This window comes from Myotis nattereri, assembly GCF_964212035.1.
Source record: "Myotis nattereri genome assembly, chromosome: 7".
In the NCBI taxonomy this organism is placed as follows: Eukaryota; Metazoa; Chordata; class Mammalia; order Chiroptera; family Vespertilionidae; genus Myotis; species Myotis nattereri.
Genome location: NC_138082.1, coordinates 19,403,406 through 19,418,603, shown reverse-complemented (window position 1 = coordinate 19,418,603; position 15,198 = coordinate 19,403,406). Strand labels below are relative to the sequence as shown.

General features: G+C 37.6%; 1 protein-coding gene across 1 annotated transcript in view; it reads left to right on the top strand.

The window, feature by feature from the left end:
- ABCA12 (ATP binding cassette subfamily A member 12) overlaps nt 1-15,198 on the top strand; it is a gene marked incomplete at both ends in the record, with an annotated part of 178,812 nt that overhangs the window by 81,792 nt on the left and 81,822 nt on the right. The window contains 3 exons of the mRNA XM_081095121.1: nt 5,334-5,409; nt 9,141-9,259; nt 10,311-10,417. Coding sequence (XP_080951247.1) covers nt 5,334-5,409; nt 9,141-9,259; nt 10,311-10,417 — 302 coding nt within the window. The remainder of the gene's footprint in view (nt 1-5,333; nt 5,410-9,140; nt 9,260-10,310; nt 10,418-15,198) is intronic.

The following is a 15,198-nucleotide window of genomic DNA, read 5'->3' as shown; positions in this document are numbered from 1 at the left end:
GTATAAAACAGAGTGCAATGGAAGTAATCATTTATGGATGATATGATTCTTAGGTGGGGGTATATGCTGGACTAAATCTGGACATCTGGCTAATCAGAGCGGAGAAAGGGAGAAATGGCCAGAAAAGACACTGTGGCTTTCTAGAGCTTTTATTTAAGTGAAAATAATCTCTCAGCTCGTAAAACTGTTTATACTTGGTAAGGAAAATAAATATCAGGAGTAAGCCTCAACAGATTTTACCTAGTACTTTTTGAAACACTGAATTGCAGAATTTTTGCCCTCATTTCCAAATGTTGGCTTTTTAATCAGGATGAGTCTTTTATTGGTAAAAATATACCCTTCCACCACCATTTTGAAAATGCATGATGGACATTGGAGCATGAGTAGATCAGTATAAATCTGTCAATCCCAGTGCAAGGCTATAGCCTGATGCTAGTGAGTCCGAAATTATCACCTTTGCATATGTAGAATAGCATCATTTACCACACATGAAAACACACACACACACACATACACAGAGATATTTAGGGCTGTAATAAGTCCCTAATTCCCAAGTAAAATGTTCTGTTTGCATTTAGCTTTCCTGAATGAGTTTATAATTACATCTTCTCAACTGAGTTTGTCAGCTTTTAAATATGTGGTCTTTATCTTTGGATCGACAAATATGTACCCTGAGAACGTCAGGTCACAAGCTGATTACTCATTGTAAGGTCTCGAACCATTAGTTTTCATATGAAAAACAGGTTTGGAAAGGCCTTGAAGAATTCTCACTGGAAGGTCTAACGTATTCTTGGATACCAACTTCTGTTAGTCTAGAGCAGTGGTTCTCAACCTTCCTAATGCCATGACCCTTTAATACAGTTCCTCATGTTGTGGTGACCCCCAACCATAAAATTATTTTCATTGCTACTTCATAACTGTAATTTTGCTACTGTTATGAATCATAATGTAAATATCTGATATGCAGGATGTATTTTCATTGTTACAAATTGAACATCATTAAAGCATAGTGATTAATCACAAAAACAATATGTAGTTATATATGTGTTTTCCGATGGTCTTAGGCGACCCATGTGAAAGGGTTGTTCGACCTCAAAAGGGGTCGCGACCCACAGGTTTAGAACCGCTGGTCTAGAGCATTTTGCACATCTACAATTACAGAATTAATGACTAGCTTTCAAGATTTTTGTTAAATTCAAGGTCTTAACGAACGTGGAGGTGCTGGGAAAAGGCTTACCCTTTTTAAAAAGTCCTGGCCAGAAAACCAGACAGTGTACTAGCAAACACCATTTCTCTCCTACGTATTTCTTTTTTGTATTTTCATTTTAAAGACTTGAGAACTTCAAGTGTCTCCTTATCATTCTTTTCCTTTTCACCTGCAGACTCACACCTTGTAATTATATAAAGAGATAACATTAAAAAAATGTTTTACAAATGACAAAAGCTCATCAGTGCTTTAGAAGCCGGAGGAGTAAGCAGCACTTCTTATTAACTGAGGCAGCAAACCATTTATCCTGGTGAACAATATAATTCAGTATTCCAATATTTTGCATTAGCCGTGTCTCATGTCTATGCATATAGTAATAAGTTTTGCATGTATTGAAACATGTCATTGGATGGTCAAGATGGCAAGGAAATACATCAAAGAAATGTTTTATTTGAAAACTTGATATGATTAATTAAATTTGTTTTAATTTCCTCCTTGTGACTTCATCAGTCAGAGAACATCAACGCGGTGGTTTTAATGTCAATTCCTAAAGGTTATTAACCCCAAGTCCCTACCTGCTTACGTAGAAACTTTCTGGACTTTGAAAAATCCTTCTAGGTATTTGAGGAAATCTTTCAGGAAACCTGAACTTGTCGCTGAGGGCTCAACCAGCGACCAACAGCTCAGGGGTCTCTAACACCCAGTACAGCCTCCTGCCACATTGCCAGGCCACGCCGGGCTCATTCTTCATGGCATTGAGCCATATTTGTGAAGGGAACACATTTTCTCCCTTGGCTTTGCCTTCAGTTAAGCTGGAGTGGGGTGGTATCTCATAGCAGAGTTGTTGGGTCCTCTCTAACGTATGACAGGGCTAATAGAGTTTTGGAAATCTCACATCCCTCATTCAAAGAAGGACAATAAAAAAGGTAGTACTTTTTGTATTAATGATAAGTGCTTTGTTATCTTAAGTCCCTTTTATCATCAAGACAACTCCATGAAATACAGTTATTAACCCATTTTTACAGACAAAGAAACTGAGGCAAAGGGAGGTGGGGCACTTCGCCTATGTGATACATTCAGCAAGTAAAACTAAATCCTGGATCTATGTCCAAAGCCGGGTCCCTTGAGCTCTTTGCTAGATGGCCTCACTCCTGTTTACTCACTGGGACATCTACACACTTGATTCCAGGATACCTCATGCAAGCACCTGCCACCACCAAACCTCAGAATGGCTCCACTTTCAGTCACGGATGGAGTTTTGACTCATTGTTCCAGATTCCTTCCACATGATACATTTTCCCACAGCCATCCCCTCATTCTTCTCCTCACACTGGTTTCTACAATCTTCTCCCCTCCCCATGTCTATTTCTGATTCAACCTTGATTATGAACATACTTCAAGGTTTCTTCAGGAGCCTACACAGCAACCATGAAAATATGGAGATGCTAATAGACACTTGGGGAAAAGTTTGTCTCCTAACTTCCTGTGTTAAGGAATCTAGTCCTCAGCTCTGCTCCCTGCTTCGGAGTTTAGTATTTAGCATTTCCACTTATAAATAATGAATTTGAGAGCAAAGATTACCTTTGTGACTTGCTGAAGTTTGCCTTTTTGCAAAGTAGTAAATTATATGAAACTAGAGGCCCCAGTACATGAAAATTCATGTACTGGAGGGGGCTGCTTCAGCCTGGCCTGCTTCCTCTCACAGTCCAGGAGCCCTCAGGGGTGAGAGGTGACCCAGTGATCAGGGAATGGCAATGCCCCCATCACACCTCTGCTGCTGCCACTGCCAGCAGCGCAAGCCTCAGCCGGCCCTGGTTACCTGAGCCGCAGGCGGCCTTGGGCGGCTGGGCAGCCACCATCCTAGGCTTGCCTGTGCCTCAGGCCAGCCCTGGGCAGCTGGAGGGCTGAGGGCAGGTCTGGCTGCACCATGCGCCTGCCGCACCCCCCAGCTGGGCTGAAAGGGCTGGGGACTCCAGTGGGGCTGAGGGGATTGGGCGCCACCATCTTGTGGCTATGGGCACTGCCATCTTTGTGATGGGGTGACAGTCAATTTGTATATTCCCTCTTTATTAGATAGGATTATATCTTTAAATAGAAAGTCATTTTTACTGGTAAAAGAGGTTACCTGTGCACTAGATTACTTTGTATATCTATGGGCACCATTTTTAAAATATGTCTAATTCTATAAATTAAAAACAGTAAAATCTCACTTTTTAAAGGTCTATAACATTTTCCACTTTGTTAAAGCCTATTTAGTGTAGTATTTTTTAAAATATATTTTATTGATTTTTTACAGAGAAGAAGGGAGAGGGATAGAGAGTTAGAAACATCGATGAGAGAGATCGATCAGCTGCCTCCTACACTCCCCCCAGTGGGGATGTGCCCGCAACCAAGATACATTCCCTTGACTGGAATCGAACCTGGGACCCTTCAGTCCGCAGGCCGATGCTCTATCCACTGAGCCAAACTGGTTTGGCAAGTGTAGTATTTTTATCAGGATACTTTATAGTCCAGAAGCAAAAGTGACCAGAGGGAAAAGTGCCTACTAACATCAGGGCCAAGTTTATCATTGACGTACAAAGTTAATTCTATTAGGTACTAATTTTAGTAGCCTGATGAGGAAGAGAAACTCCATGCAACATATTATACAAATGCCACTGAACATGATCAGTATCACCTTAGAGTTTGAAGTGAGAACTATTTTGTCTTAGAAAAACAGCTTTATATACTTTTACATTACAAAAGTATAAATCTCAACAGAGTCCTATCCTTGACTCTTCTCTATATAGATGCCAATAAATAATCAGTTTTACCATTATTAATTAGGTTTATTTATTCTGCATATCTTTATCCATGGTCCTTTAGCCCACTGATGCGTTGCTATCATTAGAGCAATAACATTGAGCTGCACCTTGAGCTGAACGTAAGAAAACTCCGCTCTGCTGAACAGGAAAACTGAAAAAGACACTCTGCCAGTGACTAGGAATGGTGCAAACATTACTCAAACATGACTGATGCAGAGATAGACACGGAGGTCTTTAATTCTGTGATACTCTTTTACACACGTTCTAACTTAAATAGACCACATGATCAGCACTGGGAAAGCATGGATGAGTGCATTGTTGTGCACTAGGACCTTTTCAGAAGGCCATCGGACACTCCGACCAGAGACAATGGTAGAATTATTAGTGCTGGTAATAAAATTTTCCATTGAAAACGATTAGGCCAGTGTTAAAATGACAGCACTGAAACATAATGAATTATTTATAAGGAATAAGTAGTGACAGAAGAGAAGACTGAAATAAGTGATAGTGTTTTCCTAAAGGGGCTGAATGAAAGTGCTGGATTATGATGTTTTTATTTATGCAGTAACCATTTCAAATATTTTCACTTTCAATTTTCAATGTGAATGCTATTGCACACTTACTGTTTAATGATACAACATTATGCGGCAAGCTGAATCAGCAACCTATTTGACTGCTGGGGGCAATTCTCAACGTTAAATTAGATCTTCACATATGGCTTCCAACAGACTCAACTTAGTGATTACCTTCCGCACTCCAAACCTTCATATTATTTGAAACCACTCAGAATTCTGTTTAAATTGGCCAATTTGCATTCACAGCTGCATTCAATTGAAGTCAGAGGCTGCTTTTTGAAAGATGAAAAATGTCGATTAGTGATGACAGATGTTCCTAAGTTCTAGACAACTTAGGCAAAGAAAACCCAGTGATCCATGACTGTAATTGGCTTGATTTGATTAACAAGGCACATGGTAGTCAATCTGCATTATACTATTCAAGAATCATCTATGCATTCAGGTCTTAGGATAAAATAATATAAATGGTTTGATGCACAGAGAAATAATTTGTTAAAAATGCATGTACTTGACCATTAGGATTATTTTGATTAGTAGTCATCTCTTTCCTATAAATATCCTAAATGTTTTTTTTTCCTTTTAACAAAAAGAGCATAGACATTACTTGTAAAATCCTTTGGAGAAAAATTCTGCAGATTTTCTGCATTTCCCCCCCTTTAATTTGACCTGAGAAGATATTTGTTAAGAAATATAACTACTGTAAGGAAACATGTTAAATATTGACCTATATAAATGTTATTACTGTAGGCACCTCTGATAATACAACGCATACATGGAATGAAGAAGATGCCCAGTCACTTTCTCCAAGCAGCCTGGCTGCACAGTAAGTCTTTTTCTGTTGGTTTGTTGGGTTTTTTTTTCTAAATTGGTAGGAAAGCTGGCTGAATCAATCAAAACAATTCATAGGCACAATTCAATCATGCATGTAAGACTATGGAATAGGAAAGTCAATTCTTGATTAATTAAAGAAAAGGGTATAGTGGAAGTGTACTAATGTTGAAACTTACTGGGATCTCATTTCAATTCTAAGATTACATAACTAGGTCCAATGTGTCCTATCTGGATTGGTTGTCTTATGTCTATGAGGAAATCTAGATGAAGGTTCAATTTCCAACCCTTTTTGAGGTTTTTCATCATGAAAAATGTATAACCTTCCAATATTTTTACATTACTATTTATTTCAGTTTTTAAAACAAAAGTATTTCTTATGCCCAGTCAAGGTAATGCAAAAATATATTTGCTTCAGTAGTATTCCGGGAGCAAACCTGTTTGTAGGTAATTTAATGTTGGACCCTTATTGGGGCATGCAAATATGTCGTCCCAGATATAGGCAGGGGAAATGATAGCAGCAACCTTGGCTGCTAAGGACCATTAATATAAGTAGCTCCCTATAATGACTGTAACAATTATTGTAGGAAATACAAGCAGTTGCCTGTTGAAGCTGATTGAAGTAAATTCCTAGCTCAGGGCAAATTTAGAGACTAGATGGCCTGCTATGTAAAGGTTGTTTAGGCTTGATAAATTATATTATTGAATTTTTTTACTTTAGTCCCAAAGGATATATTTCTATGCTAATGGAAATTTGTACAAATAATAACAAATAGTAGGACTTATTTGTAACCATTAATGTTTCTCTAAAATAAAATGCATTTAGTTGTTTATAACATTTCTATTATTGAACAAGAAGTTCTCCAACTCTGGGTAATTCTAGGCAAAATTCTCCCATAAACCATCTCCTATTTCTGTTTCCACCTCTCTTCACCTCTAAAGTAGCTGAATCAGATGCTTTTCCCAGAGCAATCAAGCAGCCCTGGGACATTCCCCCTTGTTAGGATGCCATGTTCCAGATGGTTTTATAGCCATCAAAATAATTTTTTAAAAAGCCTTGAATTGAGACAACAGAATGGTTATTGCTGAGGCCAGGTATCTTTATCAGAGCCTCGAGGCATCCCTAGCATTGAGAATGCTAGCACTTAAGACCTGCAAATGCTACAGTAAACATAGTTAGCTGCTGACAGCTATCTGACAGTTTATTAGGAAGAATTCAATACTTTTAAGATGGTTCTTGTTGAGATTGATATAATGAAGGGATTTTTTATTTTTGGGCTTTCTTGGTCCAGAATTTTCTAAAGAAAGCTGCACAAAAATATTTTTTTCTTCGATCTTCTTCCTCCTCCTTATTTTTGTTCTAAGATTATTGTTTTTATTGTTGTTGTTTGTGTGTGTGTGTGTGTGTGTGTGTGTGTGTGTGTTGTGCACTCATTCATGCACACATCTGCAAGCTCGTCTTCTTACAAGCATGCTTGGGAAGTAGATAGAATTATAGAGAAAGGACCCATATATTAAATTGTTTGAAAAAATAATTGGATGTTTATGACAGGACAGTGGCACATAGATATGGAATCTTAATTTGGGGAGTATATTAAATCCAATCGCAATAATCTTGTCCATCAAACGTCCTTTAGGAAACTAAGAGAATGGATTAGATAATATTTCAAGGTCACTTCTAGTGAAGCATTTTTTTTTATTTTAAGCTTAAAATTTTATCATGAGAATCTTCTATGCCACTCCATTTAGAAGGTTAGGCCAATATTTTGCTATTGAGCACTGCACCGGGATGGGAATGGCTTTATGCTATAATAACTGTGACAGAAAAGAAGACAAACACAAAAGAAAGAAAGGCAATATCTAAGAGAGAGCCTCTCTTCAAAAATATGCCTAAACAAAAGCAAGAGGTTTTTGGGGATGGTTGCTGTTGTTTTTAATATGAAGGCTATGGATTATAGTGAAATGAGGATCAGTCATCTGGTCAATTAGCTGTGCTCTGACTGCCACATTAGAGACTTTTCTTGACATAGATTTTTTTTAAAGTCCCTCAAGGACCCAGTGTTGTTAATCCACATCTAAGCACTCTGAAACTTCTTTAATGTTAACATATACATTTCCTTACATGTTTCTTAGCTATGCCAGGATAAGTCTCTTCCCTTAGTATTTGAAAATCAACGTTAAACACATCTGACAAAAGTAGTTAATCTGTGTATTGTGCAGTTTGATTCACAGTAGATGGCCCCAAAGCATTCATTGACATTTATTCTATCTCTACCATAACAAAATTCAACGGTAGACATTAAGGGAAGAAGTTCTAAAATAAATAAACAGCCTCATAGTTGAAGTGAAGAGCATGCATAACTCACACATTTATTCATTTACATACATATACCCCCCAAATGTAAGAGTATGTTCTCATATGCCAGTCAAAAAGAAACCATAGAGTGGTTAATTTGGGAACACTAAATTGGTTGTTTCTTTACATTTTTTCCTTATCTTTTTTTCTTTTTTATTGAGTTTGTTGGAATGACACTGGTTAATAAAATTATACAGGTTTCAGGTGCACAATTCCACATCACATCATCTGTACACTGTATTGTATGTTCATCACCCCAAATCAAGTCTCCGTCCATCACCATTTATCCTTTCTTTATTTTCCTCCACCTCTCTCTCCACCTCCCCCCAGCACTCACCCCACTGGTGCCATCTTGAATTGGATATTTTTTAAAAAAAGGAACATATGCTGTTTCATTGGACGCCTCTCTTTCTCTTTAGTTACAATGAAATGAACTTATTTTGGGAATGATATAAGTGTAAAAGATATGGTGGGTTATCCAACCCCTCACCTCTCACTGGACATGAGAAGAAACTGAGGCACGGTGAGGGGTTGCAAGGCTTAGACTCTGCAGCCTGGGCACACTACGGCCCGCGGGCGGACCCGGCCGTCTGAAATGAATAAAACTAAAAAAAAAAAGACCGTACCCTTTCATGTAATGATGTTTACTTTGAATTTATATTAGTTCACACAAACACTCCATCCATGCTTTTGTTCTGGCCCTCCGGTCCAGTTTAAGAACCCATTGTGGCCCTCGAGTCAAAAAGTTTGCCCACCCTGGCTTAGAGGGAAAAGATAAAAAAAAAAAAGAAAATATAAAAAAATATTAAAAAAAAAACACAGGTCATACTTTTGTTGAAAAATTATGTCCAGCCCATGATTGTCAGTGGTAGAGCGTCAACCTGTGAACCAGGAGTTCATGGTTCAATTCCTGGTCAGGGCATATGCCTGGGTTGCAGGCTCGATCCTGTGGAGCGGGGCGTGCAGGAGGCAGCTGATCAGTGATTCTCTCTCATCATTGATGTTTCTATCTCTCTCTCTCCCTCTCCCTTCCTCTCTAAAATCAAAGAAAAATATTTTTTTTAAAAAGGGAAAACTATTTATTATTTATACGAAATTCAAGTTTAACTAGGAGTTATATATTTTATCAGGCACCCTTGGCCCAGTGAGTTTTTTCCCCCATAAATGTGCCTAAAATTATCTTACATCACTTATAATTGAATGTTAAAATAATTAAATATGCTGATTATGCTCATGGGAAAGGTAAGTGCTCAGAGAACCCAGAGTCCTGCTGCTTCACATGCCAACACCAGGGGCTCAAATGATCTCAACAAAATGGCTTTGCTTTATTTCTATATGCCTAATTTACATATTCTTTTCCAATTCTATAGGCTCCTACTACTAGAAAACTTTGAAGATGCCCTCTTAAATATATCAGCAGATAGTCCTTATATTCCTTACTTGGCATGTGTGAGAAATGTCACTGACAACTTGGCCAGGGGATCACAAGGTAATATTTCTCTTAACAGTCAAAGCACTACTCAAGTTTTCTAATTCTGTTCTGAAGTAGTAAGTCCTTTGCTTAAAAAGGAAAGAGAATTTACACATCTTGTTTCCATATGCATCAGTTTACTTTGGTGGTTTGATATATGAAGGGAATATATAATCAGATTATTATATTGTTCTCTTGCTGCTGCTAGTACAAACTTTCCAAAGGCCCATAGTCCTTAAGGATTCACTCAACCCTTCATAACATTTTTTGTGCCCTTGATAATCTCAATTGTAAAAAGAAGGAGGAGGAGGAGGAGGAGGAGGAGGAGGAGGAGGAGGAGGAGGAGGAGGAGGAGGAGGGGGAGGAGGAGGAGGAGGAGAGGGAGGAGGAGGAGGGGAATAGTGACTTCCAAAAGCAGATGTAAATTACATAAACAAAGGAATTTTTGTGGCAGACTATTTTTTACTTCCTACATTTACACACTTTATTTTCAGTTTTCTGCCTACACGTGCAACCATAAAAATTGCATTTAATCAAATGTGGTTTCTTTTCTTTTCCTTTAAAGAGAAAATATCTATGTTCTCACATTTTATAGGAAATAGGTTTTCCCTTTTTCTACACCAAAGACATGTTTGAGACTTATTGGCAAGCAAATAGCATAACAAATAATTACACGTGGTCTCTGTTTAGCAGGCATGAATTAATCGAGGTTGCTGGGGCATGTTTGTGTCACAGTGATTATACAGCCTATTCTCCCCAAACACTCCAACTTAATAGCAAATCTAAAAGTCATAAAAACAGTCAGTTCACAGAGAGCCAAAACTGCTTAGCAACTCCCCTAGAAATATTTTGTCTCTAAGCAGAATACCTGAATATTTCTAAAATAGTGAACTCTGTAGTCTCCATTGTTCACAAAAAAAAGGTTACATTTTCACTCGTCTTCTGTTTAGATTTTGAACTAGACTATTATTTTAGAAAAGCAATAAATTAGGATAAAGTTATCTTTCAAATTCGTTTCCTAAATGATTTTGCAATTCACATACCGTAACTTCTTTTCCCTCCTTTACAGAAAATTTAAGGCTCCTGCAGTCCACAATTCGATTTAAAAAACATTTTCTTCAAAATGGTTCTTATGAGGATCACTTCCCTTCACTTCCTGAAGTCCTAAAATCAAAAGTAAGCCCTGAAAGCAAAAAATAAACCTCAACCTTTCCTGTTGTCCTTTATCAAGATGGCTTTTAGTTTAAGTTTTAAATCTGTATTTTCATAAATATGGGTCCTATTTGGACTCTAGATTCATGCTAGAAAAGTATGACAGAGTGTGCTGGTGTTATATAACAATATTTTGTGCTGGTGTTTATAACAATATTTTGTTTTTAATCAATGGATGTCTTTGCATGAAATGACCCATAAGAGCCAAGTTACAGTGTACATACACATAAAAGAATGACTAATAATATGGTTATCTCATAAAGCTTCATGATTTAAAACATTCATAATATTATTTTTAATTTGAGTTATCCTTACTTTTTAAAACTCTAAAATTTGATTTCAAAAGCTGATGTTTTAGACTTCACAGTGTACAGAAAACCTCAGGAGTTGACTCACCTTATTTTTATTGTTATAATCATAAGAAAAAACTAACAACATATTAGAATGTATGATATCGAAAAAAGGGAGAAAGCAACAATAAAACTTTAAAACTCAGAAGTTTCTCTGAATTGGTTCATGTTTATTTGTCAATTATTCTTTGCTTAGCTCATGCATATAGTATGCAGGTTATCATAAAATTCACTTCATTTCTTAAAATAACTCTATTAAATTCTGAAAGCAGATTTCCTAGTAAGAACAGCAGTTTAATATGATTTATGTAGCCAGGGATAAAGTAAAATTAGAGGTGGTTTATTCAGGGCAAGCAAGATGACTTGCTGTAGAGTCAACATGATGTAATTAAGCAGACATCCAAATCATATGTCCATGAATATTGCAAATATATATGCTGGTTAGATTACCTACATTGAAGTCCTAGTCTTCCACAAATCAACAGTTTTAATGTACTTAATTTAGCACTGTCTTGATTTGTTTGTTCAAATGAGAAAGAAGGTGTGTGCATTCATCTGGAAAATTTCTACTCTCCTTCAAGGGCAACTTTAAATGCCATTCCAGTAATATTAGAGTATCTCCTTTCTCCCTATTCCTCAGATAATGAACTTGTGTGCATATAATATTTATCCATTTTCCCATTCTATCCGTCATCTGCGTTCACGTAATACTAATCTATCTCTTTAAAATGCATGATCTCCATTTGTCAAATTCTTATAATCAATTGGAGCCAAATAATTATACCCCAGTGAGGTCAGGGCTCTGGTATGTGGAAGGACAGGATTCAGTGTATGGAGGTGGGATAGTTAAGTCAGATTGCAGGAGATGGAGGTGGAGAGACAATTTCATGGAGGAGATCATGTTTACTCTGAGTCTTGCGGGACTGTGTAGAATGAGGCTGCAATTCTACATTCCAGACATAGAGACCTACATTTGTAAGAAGACACAGGTTACCTGGAGTCATGGTGTCAAGCTTGAGCACAAGGTGCCTGTGGGAGAAACTGGGCCCAGATTACAAAGGCCTCTTTGTCCTTAGTCAGAGGACTTGGATCTGATCCTGAAAGTTGCGAATTTTAAGAAGGTGATATTTGCATTTTAGAAAGAGATCTCTCTGGGAGAATTGTGGGGGATAGATCGGAGGAAAGCAAAATAGGTGGTATTTGAAGTAACCTAAGCAAAAATTGAGACCCTGCACTGTGTCAGTGGCAGAGAATGGGAAGAACGAGACAGTTTCAAGAGTGTTGTAGGAGTTTGAGTTGACAGGAGATGGCAGCCAGTGAGGGGTGAGGCATAAGGAAGAGTTTCTGATGACAGTGACATTTCTGGGTTTTGGAACTTATTACTTAGCACTATAATTTGTTGTATAGATAGAATCTATTTCCTTCAGTAGGGTGCATCTCTATTATACCGCTGCATCTCTAAAGCCCCTAGCACATAGAAGGAGCTTAAGGCGTGACTTTTGAATTTTATGAATAAATGAGGGTGTTAAAGTAGAGCCCTGGCGATGTAATTGTGTTACCTGGGCAATTACTCACTGTAGTTCTCAACTTGGGAAAGTAGCCGGGCACTATACAATATACACTAGGGAAATGGAAACGAAGCATTCAAATAATGGAATGGGAATAGAGCTAAGAATAATTTAAAACAGCATCCACATTTTTAATGTACTGTTCTAGTAGAGGGTTATATTAAGAAAAAATTCTAGAAGCATGGAAATAAACTACAATTTTATCCCTTGGGTAGAAAATGTATTGTCATTTATAAAAGCATGAGTGCTGTTTGCCATTGAGAGAACCATTCAGTTCAAGACTATAAGCTCCACGAGGAATGTTGCTAAGTTTGTCCATTTAGTGTTATATCCTCTGCACCTGGTGTAGAGTCTGACTCATGGAAAATATTCAGTGCATATCATTGAAAGGATGAAGACAAACTCCTAGAGCTTTACAATAAGAGGTGCCTTTACTTCCCTGATGTGCCTGTCATTTGTTGGTGACTTTTCCTCCGTTCCCATCCCTCAGTTCTAGCCCTAACTTTCTATTCTAGAACTTTATGTTTTCTCGTCCCTTCATTGTTTATTTTATGCTTTTTTCTTTCCAGTCTCTTTGGTGGGAAGGATAAATTCATGACTGGGGAACTATAAATGTTGTAGATATTCTCCATATTGAGCAGAAATATAGATAACACAATATTTGTATTGTAACACTTTTACATTTTTAAGTAGTCCCCTTTGCCCTGCAAAGAGGCCAGGAGTCTTGCTGTTTTATCGTTTTTATGCTTACAATATTTTGAGCTGTACACCATCATGCCACTTACAATCCTGATTGAGATGATTTTGGGAACCATAGGCACTGGGGGCATTCAGTTGCAGAGGAACATGGAGTTAGTTATGGGTCATTGTTAAAGTATAGACCTACGCCCTTGCTAGGCTGGGGGGTGATAAAGGAGTGAGGGCCTCTATGTGAGGCTCTGACAGACCTGCAATCTGGACTTGACACATACTTTTGAAGAGAGAATTTTAATACTCTGAATTTATGTTTACTAATGACCCATGTAGCTTCAAAGTTTTAATGCGTGCATGAACAAATTTTAGAAGATGGTTGTAAATAATGACAAATACTAAATTAGCAGCCTGCTATTCCCTGGTAGATGTGCCTCACTGTGCATTCCATGGTATTAACCTTGAGTTAAACCCTTATTTCAGAGAACCAAAGCCACTTCAATAGAATGGCTAGATTTCCATTTCACTTCTATTACTTTTATCTTATCAAGTCAAAATTATACTATATGGACTTTTACTGGGTTCTCATACATATATACTGAAGTTGCCATTTAAAAAATATATTCTGGACTCTGGGAAGGGGAATAAGTCATTTAAATTGACTATACCCTCAAATTCTCAATTAAAATAAATATTGAGCTACCAGTATTTATTCTTTTATTTAAGAAATCACTAAAATAAAAGTAGGTGGAGGATGTGGCAGGAAGGATTGGCCTCTATTCATTAGAAGTTCAATCATATCTATTATCTGGAAAATCAAAGGAAGGAACAGAGTAGCAAACATGTAGTTACAGCGGGTATTGATTGAATCTATTACAAAATGGAAAAATTCTCATAGCAATAAGACTAGTAAGTAGAATTTTAATACATATGTGGCCATTTCAGATAGTTCAAACCCAGAAGTCAATTAGAATATTCAATACAGTTGAAAACAGGCCAAGAGTATGTGCTAAGATGATGGGTGTTTAATTGCAGCTGCCTGCATGTTGTCACTATAAACCTCTCATCAAAGACACATCCTTGTGCTTTTCCCATTTGATACATGGAAAGAAATGTCCCAAACATTTGCCTGTATCATAAAACAATTCATTTCTGTCAAAATACAACTTCTTATTAAAAACTGAGCTGCAGCCTTAGCTGGTTTGGCTTAGTGGATAGAGCGTTGGCCAGGGAAACTGAAGCGTCCTGGGTTCGATTCCAGTCAAGGGCATGTACCTTGGTTGCAGGCTTGATCCCTGGCCCTGGTCGGGGTGTGTGCAGGAGGCAACCAATTGATGTGTCTCTCTCACACTGATGTTTTTCACTCTCTCTGTCTCTCCCCCTCTCTTCCACTCTCTGAAAATCAGTGGAAAAATATCCTCAGGCGAAGATTAACAAAAACAAAACCAAAAAACCACTGAGCGGCAGGGAATGACACATATTTGCTCTTTCAGGTGATGCTCCCAATTATTTGACTTTTTAAAAGGAATAGCTCTAGGGTAGCTTCCAAGCACAATAGAACTGGTTTGCCTGGAGGCATAATTTTTTCCTCCAGGAAGTATGATTTGGGGATATATCCTTCAAAATCACGCTGAGTGTAGTGAACTTCATTGAATATAAGGTGACAACACAGGAAATGAGTTGATCTCCATTTTTCTCCTTTTCTTTTGAGTGTGGGATTTTAAGCCTCTTTAAAACACTTTTGTCCCATAAAACAAATGGACCTAGTTTTCCTCAACAGATAAAAGGGTAAAAGATAATGTGGATACCGATGCAGACACTTCTCAAAAACAAGGTGTATTTCAGTCCATATTTTAAATGCAGTCTTATTAAAATGCATGTGATTCTCAGGCTGCAGTTAAAAAGGCCCTTTCTTGTCCATTATTGTGGGGTTTTTTTTAATAGTGGTAAAATACACATAACATAAAGTTTACCACCTTAACCAATTTTAACTATACAGTTCAGTCTTGTTAAATGCCTCCACATCATTGTGCAATCATCTCCAGAATTCCTATCATCTTGCAAAACTGAAACTGTACCCATTAAACAACAACTCCACATCCGTCTCTCCCCCTAGTCCCTGGAAAACCACAATTCT